Genomic DNA, 17,020 nt, shown 5'->3' on the forward strand with positions numbered 1-17,020 from the left:
TGATGGATGTGGGAAAAAGGCTTGAAGGCTTGAAACCATGAAACAAGTGCATAGTGAAGGCTCAGAAACCAGAAAGCAAAGGTAAATGAAAGATACATTTTTTTAAAAAAATCATAACTTTCTGAAGGCTGATGGCATGATTTCTGAATACTTGAGACTGGCAACACTGGATCCACATCTTCAAGACACACAAGCGTTTAGCCAGAAGAAGTCTCACCAAGTGCACGTCTACACTAAAGGGGAAGGTTGATGTAAGACACGCAACTCCAGATATGTTAATTACATAGCTGGAGTTGACATATATTAAATCACAGTCCATACAGCGGGAGGTTGACAGGAGCAAACACTCCCGTTGGCTTTCCTTACTACTTGCGAGGAGCAGGATGAGAGCACCTCTCAGTTCAAAATAGCAGGTCTTCACTAGACCCGCTGAATCAGGGGTGGGCAAAAGGGCCTTGCTGGGCTGGATCCAGTCTGCCAAGCAGGTTGATCTGGCTTGTGGAGGAACTGCCACTCCCTCGCCCCCAGGCCAATGGGGGGATGGAGCGCATTAAGTTTCCTTCGCCCTGCCAGGAGCTCCTGGCAGGGTGGGAGGAGGCTTCACACACTCCCCCATCCCCAAGTTCTGAATGGCCCTGGGGGCAGAAGGGGGAGTGTGTGAAGTCTCCTCCCACCACCAGGGGCATGGGTGCCTAGGGAGAACCTTGGGGGGGGATGGGACAAAGGCACTCCCCTACCCCCAGATCAATCAGGGTCTGTAGGTGGGGAAGCAGAGAAGTATCCTGGCCCTACCCCTTCTATTTGATTCCCCCCTTCCACTTGAGGCCTTGCCCCTTCCGATGTGACTCGGGACCCACTTCAAACATTTCTGAAGTGGCCCCTGGCAAAAAGTGATTGCCTACCCCTGACTGCACAGTTTCAATCTTCCATGTAACGTCAACATGGCCCATGAGAGAAGCAAGTAGTTAAAACTTAAATTTTTATCATTAAATATTACCTTAATAGTTTAAGTAAGCCAAAAGTGATGTAGGCACCTCACAGTGCAGCTACCGCATACCATGCCTGCCCTGAGGAGCTTTCATTCTAATTACAGACATAATGAAAGATGAGTTTAACACACAACTGAGATCAATAATAATTGGGCCTGATCAATGGGAGCTGTGGATGCTCAGAATCTCTAAAATCCAACTGTCCTGGTATTCCTTTTCTATGAATCAGTGACCCTTCTCACCAAAGCCTACAAACCAACTGGCCTACAACAAAGAAAAAACCATGTCACTTCATTGGATGCTTGAGACTCAAGTAAAAAACAAAAGTCCACACAAAACTCGAAGAGCTGTTATGCAGATTCTGGAATATCAACATACCAAAAACATTGGGGGAGAGAAAAAGCTCTTTAAAAAATTCTGCATATTTTCTTGATTGGAAATGTCTTCAGTTGGACTGTTCACATGTATAAGTGTATAAGACCAGGAGCTCAGTAGGCTGGCTTATATCAGCAGTTTTCAACCTTTTCCCTTGTGACATGCGCAGCCCACCTGTACTCCCAACTGTTTTTCTGCATATTAAAGCCTGAACTTGAATGGGTGAGGAGGGAATTGTCTCTGGCCTCATGCCACAGAGGGCCCCTACCAACCTAAGTTTCTTAGGCTTCACCTTCAGCCCATGAAGCAGGGATCAAAGCCCCACGCTTCAATCTTGTAGTGTAGGGCTTAATCTTGTTAAGAGCCAGAGCTGAGAAATTAATACTGGCCTTGGTTTGCAGAACCCGTAAAACGTGCTTGCGGTCTAGGGCTTGATTTGATATTTATTAATGTTTGGAGTTTACTAATGGTACCCTAATCTTTGTGAATGGAATCAGTTTCTCTCCTCACAGAACTATGTCCTTCAACAATATCTCACGTGATGTTAATTCTCTAGAATTGTTGTGGGATTTTCAGAAGTTCTCAGCAATAGACTAACTGAACTCCACTGAAGCAAAAGGGAGTACTTTTGAAAATTCCATGGTTAAAAAGGAAGCTCATCTGAAAAGTCTCCTCAGCATCTGATCAAAATAAAACTGTAAAACTGCAGACTATTTTGGTGTGCAGCGTTGGTGGACAATTGATATTTTAGAACATTAAACCTTACTGGACCAGAGAGTACTATATATTCTTTTCTCAATGCTCGTGTGCTTGTATTAATAGCAATGAAATAAATTTTTCCACAAATTTGATGGATATGACCTCATATAATGGTCAATATCCAAGTTCTTTATTCTTCTGATTTCTGACAACTGTAAAAACATGGAGACAGGATTTTGCAGAAATATTCCCCTCAAACACATTTAAAATAGAAGCTCTGACTAGCTATACACTTCAGTAGCTTACATAATTATTTATTCAAGACCATGCTAAATTACTGAAGTTGGAAATACATTAAAAAGCCAGCATCTGGTTTCCATCTGTCTTCATGGGAACCAAAATGTACTTTCACTGGAAAAATAAAAATATTGGGGAAAATATTGGGGAACTGAAGTCTTTGAGAGGACAATGAGATTTTTTTTCAACTTACAAAAGACATTTCATTTTTAAAAATAAAGGATGTAAGGAACAGAATTGCAGGTTCTACAAAAGTCACTTATTTAAGCCACTCACTATGAGAAGTCTCAACAAAAATATATTTATAGTCCCTTATGAAGAATGCTGGAAATATGTTCATATGAGAAATCAACCATGAGTGATATCCTTTTAACGTATGTTAAAATACTTTAAAATACTGAAAACACTTTTAATAACGTATCATTATTGGAAACTTATTTACTCTGAACATCTGGCAAATATGAATTTATACAGCTGAATTTAGGCAGCCTCCAGGAAAGGATCCCTTTTTAATTGTGTCGGTTGTAATTCTGATTACTTCCAAGAATAGCAAACCCTTACATATTTGACCTAAGGATGTGAAATTGCAGTTATCTGGCTAGTTTGTGTATCAACTACATGATTAGTCAATAAGGGCTGCTCTGCAGAGCCGCAACAGGGGTAGCTCCAGGAGCACGCTTGTGCCGGCACCAAGCTGTTTCAGCTCGTGCCAGCACCAGGAGCTACCTGCACTACAGCTCTGCATTTTAAATGTAGTAAGAGTACCGGACCAGCACAAGCCCCGATCCCGGCCCGCATTGAGTCCAGCAGCCCCTGCGAACAGGGGCTGCTTGGTGGCAGCAACCCCTGTTCATGGGGGGGCCCTGCTCCCTGCTAGGACCCGCTGCAGACAGGGGCTACTGTTAGAGCAATCTCTGCCCATGGTGAGCCTCAGCACGCCTCAGGCAGACACTGCTTTGCAGCAGCCTCCCCTGTTCCCCCTCACCCTCCCACCCCACTGCATCTCACAAGGGAAGGGAGGGGGGGAATAGTCGATACTACACTCGACTACCCACTAACATTCCTAATTTGACCACTATATGGTACTTTTTTTCCCCCCCCAGAATAACAAAGATGACATTTTATTTTTCCCTGGAAGATTGAGATGCTAAAAGAGCAAAGATGATAAGGTGACTGCAAAGAAACTAAATGAATTCTTTATATTGGTCTTCACGTCTGAGGATGTTAGGGAGATTCTCAAACCCCATTTTTTGTAGGTGACAAATCTGAGGCACTGTCCTAGATTGAGGTGTCATTAAACGAAGTTTTGGAACAAACTAATAAACTTAACAGTAACAAGTCACCAGACCAGATGACATTCACCCAAGAGTTCTGAAAGAACTGAAACACAAAATTGTGGAACTACTAACTGTAGTTTGTAACCTATCCTTTAAATCCTCTTCTGTATCAATTGACTGGATAGCTAAAGAGACACCAATTTTCAAAAAGGGATCTCAAAGTGATCAATTACAGACTGGGCAAATTGGTCGAAACTATAGTAAAGAACAAAATTATCAGACACATAGATTGAATGTCATTTGTTAGGAGAAGTCAACATGGTTTCTATAAAGAGCAATCATGTCTCATTTACCTACTAGAATTCTTAGAGGGGGGTCAACAAGCATGTAGATAAGGGGGAATCCAGTGAACAATGTACTTAGATTTCCAGAATGCCTTTGACAAGATCCCTCACCAAAGGCTCTTAAGTAAAGTAAGATGTCATGGGATAAGGATGAAGATTCTCTCATGGACTGAAAACTGGTTAAAAGATAGGAAACCAAAGGTAGGAATAAATGGTCAGTTTTCAGAATGGAGAGAGGTAACCATTGGTGTCCCCCAAGGGGCCATACTGGGACCAATCCTATTCAACAGTCATAAATCATCTGGAGAAATGGGTAAACAGTGTGGTGGCAAAATTTACAGATGATACGAAACAGCTCAACATAGTTAAGTCCAAAGTAGGGATATAAAAATTCAGTTAAAAACGTAATGGGGTAACTGCTAGAAATCATAGTGGTTACATGCGCTGTGGGCTCTGCAGTATAAGATTATAAAGCTGTAAATAAGTAATGTAGAGCCCATAGCAAAGCCTCTTCCAGGAGCGGGGCCAGCAGGGTTGCTGTGGCAGCGAAACCACCTCCCCTGAGCAGGTATGGGGAAGCGGCTGCTGGGGAGGCTTTCCGGTGGGCTCTACAGCCAGCTCCCAGGGAGCCAGCATGTTACCTGCTGCAGCGGAAGCCGGCCAGGCCCACCATGGACATCCCTAACCCAAATCAGACTGAGAAGAGCTTCAAAAGGGTCTCATAAAATTAGGTGACTGGGCAAATTGGCAGATGAACTTTAGTGTTGATAAATGCAAAGTAATACACATCGGAAAACAATCTCAACTTTATGTACAAAATGATGGGGACTAAATTAGGTATTGCCTCTCAAGAGAGCTCTTGGCGTCACTGTGGATAATGCTCTGAAAACATCCACTCAATGTTCAGCAGCAGTCAAAAAAGCAAACAAAATGTAAGGAATTATTAAACAAAGGAATAGAGATAAGACAGAGAATTTCTTATTGCCTCTATGTAAATCCATGGTACACTCACATCATGGATACTGTGTTCAGATGGGGTTGCGTTGGAAAAAGTTCAGAAAAAGGGCAACAAAAACTATTAGGGATTTAGAACAGCTGCCAGGAGGCAAGATTAATAAAACCAGGACTTTTCACCTTAGAAAAGAGACTAGGGAGGGATATGATAGAGGTCTATAGAAACATGACTAGTGTGGAGAAAGTGAACAGCACGAGAACTTCAGGTCACCAAATGAAATCAATAGGTAACAGATTTAAAATAAACAAAAGGAAGTATTTCTTCACACAACACAAAGTCAACATGTAGAATTCCTTGCCAGAGGATGCTGTGAAGGTCAAGACTAGAACAGGGTTCAAAAAAGAACTAGATACATTCATGGAGGATAGGTCTATCAATAGCTATTAGCCAGGATGGGTAGGAATTGTGTCCCTAGCCTCTGTTTGTCAGAGGCTGGGAATGGGTGCCAGCAGAGGGATAACTTGATTACCTGTTCTATCCATTCCCTCAGGGGCACTTGGCCACTGTCAACAGACAGGATACTGAGCTAGATGGACTTTGTTCTGACCCAGTATGACCATTGTTATGTTTCCCTACAGCAAGATACTGTTCTGTAAACATTTGAGTAAAAATTGCAAATTAACTGGTTTTCCACAGAAGATACTTGACATGAATAGATGGCACTCAGTAAGAGTTATTTTTTTAATATTTCAAAACCTGAAAACAGTTATTAATGTGTGTCATTTGGACTGTATTTGAAGGTTGCATTTTCTTAGAGCCTCCTCCCACAGTCATAGGCCCCAGTCCACTGACTTCAGAATCCATGCTTGCAGATGCTATTGGAGAACAAAAGCATCAGACTACACATTCTCTGGACATGAACTCTGTCTTCCTGTATGCACATAATACCTTGTACATGGAGTGCACCTCAGAAAACAAATATTACATTAAATTGTATTTATATGCATTACCATTTCTCCAGTTCACAAAAAAAAAAAAAAAGAGTACTTATTTTTCATTTAAGTATGTCTAACCTTAGCAACATGCATCACATAACTGAAGTGACAAGTAATGTCTACTAAAACACAGCTCTAAGTTTTGTTATGGTAGTCAAAGCAGAAGTATTACTGACTATAACAACAAACAGAAACAACATTTTGTAGTTTCATACTTGCTAGAGTATCCCCTTTATCTGACATCCCTTCCTGCATGTAACATCTGATTTCAACAGCTTTAAAAGGGGACAACCAACCCCCTTACGTAAAATGCCCTTCCCTATAGGTTGGGCAAGCCACGTGCTTTGCATCATTCCACTCCTCTCAACCTCTCTCTCCCTCCCCCCTGCAAAAAAAATATTTTACAACTTCCCCCTTTTCTACGAGGAATAGGGGGTAGAAAAACGTTAACACAGATGATGTGTTTTGCGAGTTACCACATTACAGTATTGCAATGACCCAGTCTCTCCTCCCTCCCACCCCCACGCTTGCAAATAGAGACCCAGGGACAAGATAACTACCATCCCCAAGGAAACACTTAAACTATAAAAAGTTTAGCAGCATCCTAAAGACTAACAAAACATGGAGATGGTATCATGAGCTTTCGTGGGTACACCCCACTTCTTCAGATGAAGTGCTTGTTGTACCCATGAAAGCTCATGATACCATCTCCATGTTTTGTTAGTTTTTAAGGTGCTACTAGACTATTGTTTTTTAAATTTTTCAGAGGCTACCCCTCTGAAACTATCCCCAAGGAAGACATTCCAACTTATTGGGTGGGTTTCTCAGTTCATGAGGAGGTAAATTATTGCCTATTGGGAGAGTACAAGCAGTTACAACTTTGGAAGGCTTCCCAACTTCAATTATTTGAATATTTAAAAGGATTAAATCATTCTGTGTCAGCAGACAGCCCAGCTATTGTTACTTTAATCTAGGAATACGCAAACTATGCCAAATGGTTTCACTTTACAACCAGCAGAGTGAAATGCAGGAATTGACAAAAGTTTATAAATTGTTTTATAAAAATTAAAATAAAGCTATATCAGCAGTTGATTGTCATTCCATTTCACCACCAAATATAAAATGACTAGCTGGAGTTACCCGGTTTCCTGAGCAATGCCGGAGGAACAAAATATGGAAAAACAGTAGTCCATTATGTATTTTTGAATGGTAGAAAAGTTGCACTGATTTCTATAGGGATTAAAATATAGGTCCGCGTCATCCCCGGGAGGGGGGAGGGGGGGCGACCCGGGTGGAGGGGAGGTTACACGCAGGAGGGGCGCCCCAGCTCGCACCTGGGGCTGCAGGTGCCGCAGGGGAAAGGGCAGATACCCGAGCCGTTACCCGAGCAGATACCCGAGCCATTGTGCACGTGGGGGTCGGGGCACTGCATGCCGGCACAGGGACAAGGGGGAAGAGGGTTGCTTATGTAACCTCGCGGGTGGGAGGTGCAAGTCCTGGATGGTGCTGGGGACCGCAGGCACAGGACCTAGGATGGGCGAGGCGGCTGCTGCAGAGCAGAGCAGCGGGTTACTTTTTGATTTTTACAGCTTGAGCTCAGGCCCAATCGGGTCCAAAAGTACCTTAAAACCTCCTGAATGAAAGGTTATCCCATGCAAAGTTTGGTTGCAGTAGCTCTTATAGGCTACGTCTACACTGGCCCCTTCTTCGGAAGGGGCATGCTAATTTTGAAAGTGGGAATAGGGAAATCCGCGGGGGATTTAAATATCCCCCGCGGGATTTAAATAAATATGTCCGCCACTTTTTTTCCGGCTTGGGGAAAAGCCGGAAAAAAGCGTCTAGGCTGGCCCGATCCTCCGGAATAAAGCCCTATTCCGGAGGATCTTTTATTCCTACTTTGAATAAGACGTAGCCATAGTGTCCAAGTTATTAGAGCACAAACATACAAACAAACATTCTCCTTTTTATATTAGACTAGCTGGACTTACCCAGTGTTGCTCGGTCCTACTCCCCACTAGCCGATTCGCTTCCCCTCCCTCGGCCGCCCCCCCCCCGAATCTCCCCCAACCAGCTCTGCTTCCCGCCAGCCGCCCCTCTCCTGATCTCCCCCAGCCAGCCCCGCTGCCCCGTCTCTCCCCCCACCAGCTCTGCTTCCCACCAGCCGCCCGTCCTCCAATCTCTCCCAGCCAGCCCCACTGCCCCCGACCCCTCCCCTGCTCTGCTTCCCGCCGGCCACCCTTCCCCCAGCCAGCCCTGGTGCCCCCAACCCCTCCCCACCAGCTCTGCTTCCTGCCGGCATCCCCTCTCCTGATCTCCCCCAGCCAGCTCTGCTTTACAGCTCTGCTTTCCAGCCCATCCTTCCTCACGGCCAGCCCCGGTCCCCTTACGGCTGGTTCCCCTCCCGCCTCCCCAATCAAGTGTGTCCAGTTGTTTTTTTAGACTACCTGGTAACTGGAGCCGCGGGAGGAAGGGCAGGTGCCTGAGCTGTTGTGTGCGTGGTGGTGGGGCGAGTCCCGGATGGTGCTGGGGGCTGCAGGCGGCCGGCACGTGACTCTGCAGCACAGTGGGTTATTTTTTATTTTTACAGGTTGAGATTGGGTCTGATCGAGTCCAAAAGTACCTTAAAACCTTCTCCTGGAGGAAAGGTTATCCCAGGCCAAGTTTGGTTCTGGTAGCTCTTTTAGTGTCCAGGTTATTAGAGCACAAACATTCTCCTTTATATATTAAAATGATTCAATAACCAAGTATATTTCAGTCCTCATTCCCCACTCTATCGCTGTATTGATTCCTTCCAATTCAGAATGCAGCATAAGGACAGCACGGTACCATCATCTAGACACATGGTGCTCCATATTCTGCACTTACAAAAATACCATACCATGGAGTCCTGTTAGCCCTAAGTAATCGCTCAGTAAAAACAAGTGTTTTTACTTCCCACCTCCACCCCATTAGTTAAAAAGATGGTTTTGACCTTAACATTCCTCTGTAGTGTTTGAAGTAAAATATTGCAGCTCCATACTAATCTCAAATACAAGATCCAAGTGTCTATTAACATTGTTCAAGCTGAGAGAGAAGAAACAACTCAATACATGATCCAAGAATTATATTCAATTAAAAAAAACCTGTCACCTTTAATAAGCTCAGGCCTTAGGGCTTATATATAATGGCAAGTTACAGTGCTGAGACACTCATGCTCAGGGGTGAAAAACTGCCCCCGAATTCAGCAAGTTTTAGCCAAGTTACATGCCAGTGTAGACAGGTTTCAAGCGCTGGGAACTATGTTCCCAACACTGGCACCACAATCACAGTGTTGCATCAAAGCGGTGCTGCAGCAGCACTTCGTTACAAGTGTAGACAAAGCCTTAGTAACAAAGGTAGGAAAATCTCTTTAAAAGATCACTTATAAGGTGATCATGTCTTAATTCCTTTTTCCTGTGTAATCATCATGCTTCAAAAACTCATTAATCCAGCATTTAACAGGGGAAATGTAACTATTAAGAGTGTCTTCTATTCTCATTTAAGCAGGGGGGGAGGGGAAGAAAGAGAGTGTCTCAGAGAATGAGCTCCTTTCAATAGGTAATGAAGAATTTACTGGAATAGGTGATGATTGCTGAACAAACCATTAAGAATCATACTCCAAAGTTTCACCCGAGAAAAACAAGAATTTGGTGGCTTGATCTGAGTATTATGAAACAGTTGTCCATTTTTCAGGTCCTAATGCAGCAAAATTTTTAATTTTTCTTCACTGATTAAAAAAGGGCAGCTCCCAAGAGGTGATGGCTGTAGAGGCTGGATCACTTTTGCAGTGAGTGGACATCTTTGAATCAAAAAGGCAAATCTAATAAGAGCCATTAAGAGACCATGTGTTTGGATCTGAAAGACTCATCCACCCTATTTTTGAGACTCTCAGAATTCCAGAAAGCCATAGGAGCAATGGCATGGGCAAGCCTCTTCTTGGGAACAAATTATAGCACTTTTCCAGTTATTTGAAAAAGATAAAGTGATCCTGAAAGGCAGAACAAAAGTAGCTGTAGTTTGGGGAATTCCCTTAGGCCTGCTAACTACTTTAGGAGGGGGAGAAGCTTGCCAGAGCTGTAGATTCCAGAAAGATCTTTGAAATTAGTGACGGTGTGGAACGAGGCGTACAGCTAGTTCGGATTAGAAGCCTAATCCGAACTAGCTAGTCCGGGCCGCGTGTAGCCGCGCGGCACGGGGTCCGAACTAGCCGGCATTTAAAAATGGCGCCGGCCGCTTCATGCAAATGAAGCCTGGGAAATTCAAATCCCGGGCTTCATTTGCAACTGCGGATGACTACATTACCCCCGCTAGTTCGAACATACCCTTAGAGTGTAGACATACCCTTAGAGTCCTGAGCTTTCCCTCAAGAAAATCCTTCTTCCACTGAAATTAAGTTTAAAATCCAAGAAATAGAAAAAAAATGACTCTTAGTCCTAAAATCCACTTTCATAGTCTCTGGCCATCTTCACTCTATCCATTCTTACTGTTTGCCCTGGCCATCAAGCACAAAACAGCGTAAGATCCCCATGAAAAGCACTGTTATCAGCTGTCACTTCTTCATAGCCTGCCCCAAGTAGGAATGTGAATAAAGCATGTTAAAATGTGGTTACTTTCCTAATCAAGTAGTTAATTGATAGATTTTTTTTTTTATTGACAACTCGATCAGTTGACAAGGGTAGTCAATTCCAGCCTGCAGTCTGGCTCACACCGGTCCCGGCATAACCTCCCCTGCTGCTGCTCCACATTGCAAGGGACAGGGGAGCTGACACGCAAAGATGCTGGTTCAATCCCTGCTCCCGCAGGTCTCTGAAATTTGATCAGACACCGACGGGAGCAGGGATCGAGGCAGCGTCTTTGTGCACCAGCTCCCATCCTTCAATACCGCCGCAGTATGGGGTACAATGTGACTGGTCAATAGTGCTAACCAATAAGCTCCTACTAACCTACTAATAGTAGACTAATAGTAGGTTAGTCTACTAGTCGCTTTCATTCTTAATGTGAATGGTTATCCAGTAAGTAACACCTTCAGTGGGTGATGCTTACTGGTTACGGTTAACTGTAGGGTGCAGGTAGAAGACAGCCTGGATGGAACAGCTCCCATCTGTGGCAGGTCCATCCCCGCACACTGCAGGCAGAGGCGCTCCAGCCCAGACAGAGTAGTCTCCACCTGCAATGAGAGTGGAGGGGGCAAGGTGTGTTCCATCCTGACCAGAGCAACTTCCCACCTACCCCCCGTTAAAGCAGTTAACCCTTTAAACATAACGTTTAACCAGTTAACTGATTAAATAGGATTTTACATCCTTAGCCCCAAGTATGTGTTCACAAAAGCAACACTGGACTACTCCCTTTAGAAAGGCTTCATCTTTTGTAAATGATTCTATTACTGCAGAGTAGCAGCCTTCTCACTGTAGCCTGTTCACAAAGCTTTTTATTTGAATGTTCATCAGGCAAAAGGGAGCAGTTGCCCGGGCCCTTTAAATCACCATCTTGAGTGCCACACAGAGAGATCCGGGCAGCTCCGAGGTCTTGGAAGAGTGGGGGAAGGCGCAGCACACTCTGGGAAGCACAGAGGGTTGGGTGTCCCACCTCTTCCCTGCAAGGCTCTGCCTCTTCCGGGAGCACAGAGCCAGCCCTCCTTCCCGCCCCACTCAGGGACCCACAGAGGCTGTCACTGCCCCTGACACTCATTGATATAGACTCACAATACAAACATAAGATTGTAAACATCTGAGAAACCATCTCTAACAGGCTAGCACTGTTCATCAAGCTGGGAAATGTTATACTGACTCAAAGGCATTCTCTACATCCGTGGTGTGCAACATGCTAACCACTAGCCATATATGGCTATTTGGCCTGTTGAGTGTGGCTAGTTCACTATAGCAGGAGTGGCTACTGTTTCAGAACTGGTTGGACACCACGACTCTAACCTTTCTCCCTAAAATTCTTCACCAGGCCTACCAGTTGTGGGTCCAATAGAGTCTCCTTCCCCACTAATGATTTAACTACTGTGTCACCTAAATCCACCGAGAGCAGGTGATTTAGGAGACGTGTCTCATTATTGCTGCTAGCACCAGTTGGGCTTTGGAGGCAAAGCCATGCTTAAAAAACTGCTGAACCGAGCAGCTTTGTCCTAGCCAGACACAAGGGAAGAAAAAGAGGCTTGAGAAGGGCGTGGGCTGAACACACAGAAGGAAGAAACTACAGGAGCAGGCAAGCCTGTGAAAACAAGAGTTCAGCTCACATCCCATACAATTCAATATTAACAACAAAACCAAAGCTCCCAGAAGGGGGGAGCATTTTAACACAGTGACAACTACAGGAGAACTTCAATTATGAACACTTTGGTAATGGAGGTTATTCATAATTTTGAACAAAATGTTATGGTTGTTCTTTCAAAAATTTCCAAATGAACACTGATTTAATACAGCTTCAAAACTTTACTATTCAGGAAAAAAAAAAAGGCTGCTTTTAAGCATCTTAATTTAAATGAAACAGGCAGATCTCATCAATTTTTTCCCCAAATTTCTAGTGTTTTTAATAGTTTACGTTAAGTACAGCATGCACGCACACGCCACTGCAGCTACATAATTGCATTCTTTAAGGAGGGATGTGGCTGATTGGCGTTCATAACACTGACTCCTACAGTGTGTCTGACCACAGCTTAGGACAGGGTGGACAAAGTGGCCGCGGGTCACCTCAGAAGGGGTGCCGCCACAGGCAGAAGGGGTGGGTCCAGGAGACTTCTTGTGCTTCCCTCCCATACCCAGGTTGGCCTGGGGTGGGGCAGTGGAAGACATCGTTCTCCTCCTAGCCCCCATGGCGGCTAAAGAGAGACATGCCAGATATTTTTAAAACAGCCAGCGTATCTCTTTAGCCGCTGCGTGCCCCTGGCAGAGTGGGGACAGGACACAAGAGATTTTGAGCGCTCCCCGCCCCCAGGCCTTGATTGGCCTAGGGATTGGGGAGTGGCAGGGCGGACACAGGCACAATCCATCGGCTTGGCAGGCTGGATCTTTATGGTTCGTGGAGGGCCCTTCCTCCCTCCTGTAGCCAGACAGACCCAACCCCCCATCTCATCCATCTTATTTGCCTCTCTGAGGTTCCTGAAGCATACAGGGCAGAGAAGGAGCAGTAAAATCAGCATAGTCTATGCTGGCTCATCTGATCTGAGAAGCTGAAAACATAGATGTGAGGAGAGAGAGAGCGATTAAGGCAATAGGCTGGCCTTGAGGCTGCGAGGACTGCCCAGGCTGGCACCCATGTTGATTCGAACACACACAGTCCCTGGGAGAGGAATTTCCCACTGAGAAAAGAATGCCCAGTACTTCCAATTTAGTTCTCTCTCTTAAAAGTGTAAATTAAGTTCACAACTCCCTTGTAAGAACTGGTCTCACAAAAGACAGACAGACCAGCACCATTTGGCATGACAGACAAGAAAGAGAAATACGTGACCCCATGGGTATAAAGGTGGTACAGCAGAACACTCTCTTTTGAGTGTCATTCTACCCTCTACCTGCTGATCGGGTTAGGTGTTTGACCTCCCGAGGTTCTATGGGGACGCCCACCTCGTATTTTCGTCTTTCCTAGGAATTGAGGGACCGGTCCCGGCCTGACATGCTGGAGTCGAGAGGCACAGAAGGGGGTAAAAATTATACCTGGATGTGGTCCTCTTTCTTAAGTGTACACATAGAAAGAGTAAGCTGTTACTTGGTACCATTATTTCTATTTTTCTATCTTTATCTTCTTTGTAACCATTTTTAAGATCTATATTTTGCTAGTAGTTAAGAAATAGAGCAATAGCCATTGTAACCATATGATTTATAAGCTTCTTTAATAAACCTGCAACTGTTTAAGTTTTAACCTGACTCCTTCAGTTGCTGTAACAGAACCAAGCACAATTTAAAAGAACTTCAGCCGGTCTTAAGGGACAGATATAGGGAGAGCTTGGGCGTTTGGATTTGTGTCACACCCAGGTGGCAGAAGCCACTGGGCATCTTTCAGTCTTTCCCCAAGGCTGCCCGCTGCGAAGGAATTACGAATTCTAGCAGCTGAAATCTAAGGTGTTATAAGCTCTCCCTGTACACTTATTGGGCACCCGTCAGCCTCCTCCAGGTTGCCTGCTGCAAGGGATCCCGGTCTCAGCAGTTAAAGTCTCGGGCGTATAGCACATACACACTGCCCTGACCGTCGGCTGACACCTCCCCGGTTAGGAAATGAAACCATGTAAACATTTTCTAGATGCAATGAATATATTTAGACTTAAACTACCATTATTCTTCAATTATAGCCACCAACTGCCCACATTTAGTCCAATGATTTAAAGGTGCTTGTTCTTAAAACAGCAGATATTAAAAGCTTTAAAAAAAATCAACTTACCTTTGCAGATTCATGTTCAAATTTCCTGTACATGCTTTGATCTTGTTTTGTGCTTCCAGATGAGTCATCCCCTCTGTACTTGTCCCATCAATGGTGAGAACCACATCACCTATCCCCACATTTGCTCGAGCTGCCTTGCCAGAATCGCTTAACTGCAATGTCACAAATTGAATGAGTAAGTAACATTCTTCTATGGGGCATGTTATTATTCTTTTAATATAAGGACACAGTTATGTGCATGTGTACCTATATTTTGTATTCATAAACACACATTACACAGATGATAGAGGCACACACCTCTCACATAAGGTTATTCTATAACCGCACCGGTCTTTCTGATCCAGTAATAAAAAGGGATTATGGTCATATTTACCACTATGCATATTTACAGAGAAAGTAGTTTAGGGTTTGGAAACACCCATTCTAAGAAACCAGGGGCCAACTTCTGTTTCAGAATCCAAAGGGGAAGGAAAGTGAGGTACAGTTGTGAATGAGATTCCCAACAAATAACTGCTATCGAGTAGTGGTATATGTTTGAGAGCCCTCAATTTATAGACCTTCAAAAAGGAGGTAGCATATTGTACAAGTTGACAATTATTTCCATATTTTCTGATGATTGTGAAGCAAAGTATGACCACCCTAGTTACAAACTATCAAACAAAATTAAGCATCGCTCCCTGCCCACCCCATCCAGTAATAACAAGCTATAGCTCAGGGGTAGGCAACCTATGGCTCAGGAGCCAAATATGGGTTAGCAGGGCACCAACCTGGGATGTTAAATTTTAATTATTTTGCTAATTGAATAAACGATGCAATTTGCATCAACTATTTGATTAGTTGATAAGGGTGCTTCCACCTCTGAAGTGTAGCAATAGCCCTAGGTGGAAGCGCCCTTATTGACTAATCGAGTAGTCAATGCAAATTAGCGAAATAATCAATTTGACATCCCTGCTTGGTGCCCTACTGAAATTCTTATCGAATAGTCAACAGACTAGTCCTTGCTGTCTCTGAGAAAAGCAGCAGGGGGGGGGAGGTTCTTCAAAGCGGCAGCACCGCGTGGAGCTTGGGGTCTGAGGGACTCCTCCACTGACCCCAGGCTCCACACGGCACTGCCGCTTTGAAGCGCCCTTCTCTTCCTCGGCTTTGCTGCCTCTTTCTGATAGAGTCAGCATGTTTGATGGTGGGGGGGGGGGGGGAGGAGCGACTAGTTGACTAGTCATTCATAGCCCTAGCAACAAGTATGGCTCTTTTGGTATATTTGGCTGCCTTGTCTGCCGGAGCTGGAGCTGGGCTATGGTGTGGCTTTTACTGGGGCCGGGGCCGCAGTGTAGCCCCAAGTGCAGCCACACCACAGCCCTAGCTTTACCACATGGCCCTGCCCTAGGAGCAGCCACGCTGCTCTGGCCCCAGCTTCAGCTCTTCCCCAGGGCTGGAGCTGCAGCCAGGAAGGGCCACGTGATGGCAGCCTGGTTGCACCCGGAGCAGGACCATGTGGCAGGTGGCTTGCTCCATGTGCCAACGCCATAATGCAGCTGCTCCCATGGTAGCTTGGAGAACAAGGCCCCAATCAGGACCCAGCCCCCATCTGGCCACAGCATCATGTCCCCTTCCCCAATCCTGGGGTAGACACCATGGTCCGGCCCCCATCTGGCCACAGAAAGGGCTGACCAGAGGCGGTCCCCCCTCCTCCAGCATGGGTAAGAGGGTAAGCCATGATCTGGTTGCAGTGATCCTGGTCTGTCTACTCACCCAGCCACTGCTGCCAAGCTACGGCAACCCAGCCTTGGAAAGGTAAGGTAATCTGGTCCCACCCTCACCCCCATTTACTCTACTCCCAACTCCCAGTGCCCTGCCCTGCCTCCTGCACCTCACACACACCATCAGCCCCTATCCTGAGCCCTTCATACACCTCCACCCCTAACTCCCACATCCCCACATCCTAGCTCCCTGCCATAACATTCCTGAACTCCCCCACACCTCAACACCGTGCACTGAGCCCCCTGTACACTCCAACCCTGACTCCCACATCTCCAGCTCACTGCCATAAGATTAAGAGAAGACAGCCTGAATGCCTGCATGAAGCTGGATTTGACCAATTATGATGTAAACTTCAAAGAAATGTGCAAAAAGATGCAGCAACATAGTCTGTGAGTACATTTCATATTTTAATCATCATATCACTTAATATTAAGTTGCATATTTTCAGCCATGCAAATGGGCATTTGTATATAGCTCTTTGTTGACCACTTCTTCTGAATTTTGATGTAGTTTGACTCTTTGGTTTGAAAAAGTTGCCGACTCCTGCTCTAGCTCCTCACCCAAAACAAGTCAAAGGATTACTAATCCCCAACCTAGAACAGGTGGTGACAAAAAATGAGTCACTCCCTAGAGGTGCTCATTTCACCTTGTGACTTCATTGCAGGGGAAGGGAAATGGAGAGATACATTGAGACATGCAGATTGGACTCCACGACCTCCTGCGGTCTCTTCCAAGCTACGATTCGATGGCCTATGCATGTTTGGCTAGTTTTGCAAATTCATTAATAGTAATCCATAATTCTTACCTTTTGTATAGCCCTTTTCACTGGTAGATTTTGAAGTGTTATTGCTGTATATGTACATCTCTCAAGCCTAAATACCGGATTCTAAGTAGCATGCACCTATTTTATAGGTACATTGCTGAGGTCTGCAACCTT

At 45.0% G+C, this 17,020-nt stretch overlaps 1 protein-coding gene across 7 annotated transcripts in view; it reads right to left on the bottom strand.

The window, feature by feature from the left end:
* The window catches only part of PDLIM5 (PDZ and LIM domain 5), a 220,630-nt gene that overhangs the window by 144,553 nt on the left and 59,057 nt on the right, over nt 1–17,020 (bottom strand). For all 7 annotated transcript variants that reach the window (XM_075929620.2, XM_014576356.4, XM_014576355.4 and 4 more), the window contains one exon: nt 14,326–14,477. In XM_075929620.2, coding sequence (XP_075785735.2) covers nt 14,326–14,477 — 152 coding nt within the window. The remainder of the gene's footprint in view (nt 1–14,325; nt 14,478–17,020) is intronic.

The sequence above is a fragment of the Pelodiscus sinensis genome, chromosome 4 (assembly GCF_052426305.1).
Source record: "Pelodiscus sinensis isolate ZL-2025 chromosome 4, ASM5242630v1, whole genome shotgun sequence".
Taxonomy (NCBI): Eukaryota; Metazoa; Chordata; order Testudines; family Trionychidae; genus Pelodiscus; species Pelodiscus sinensis.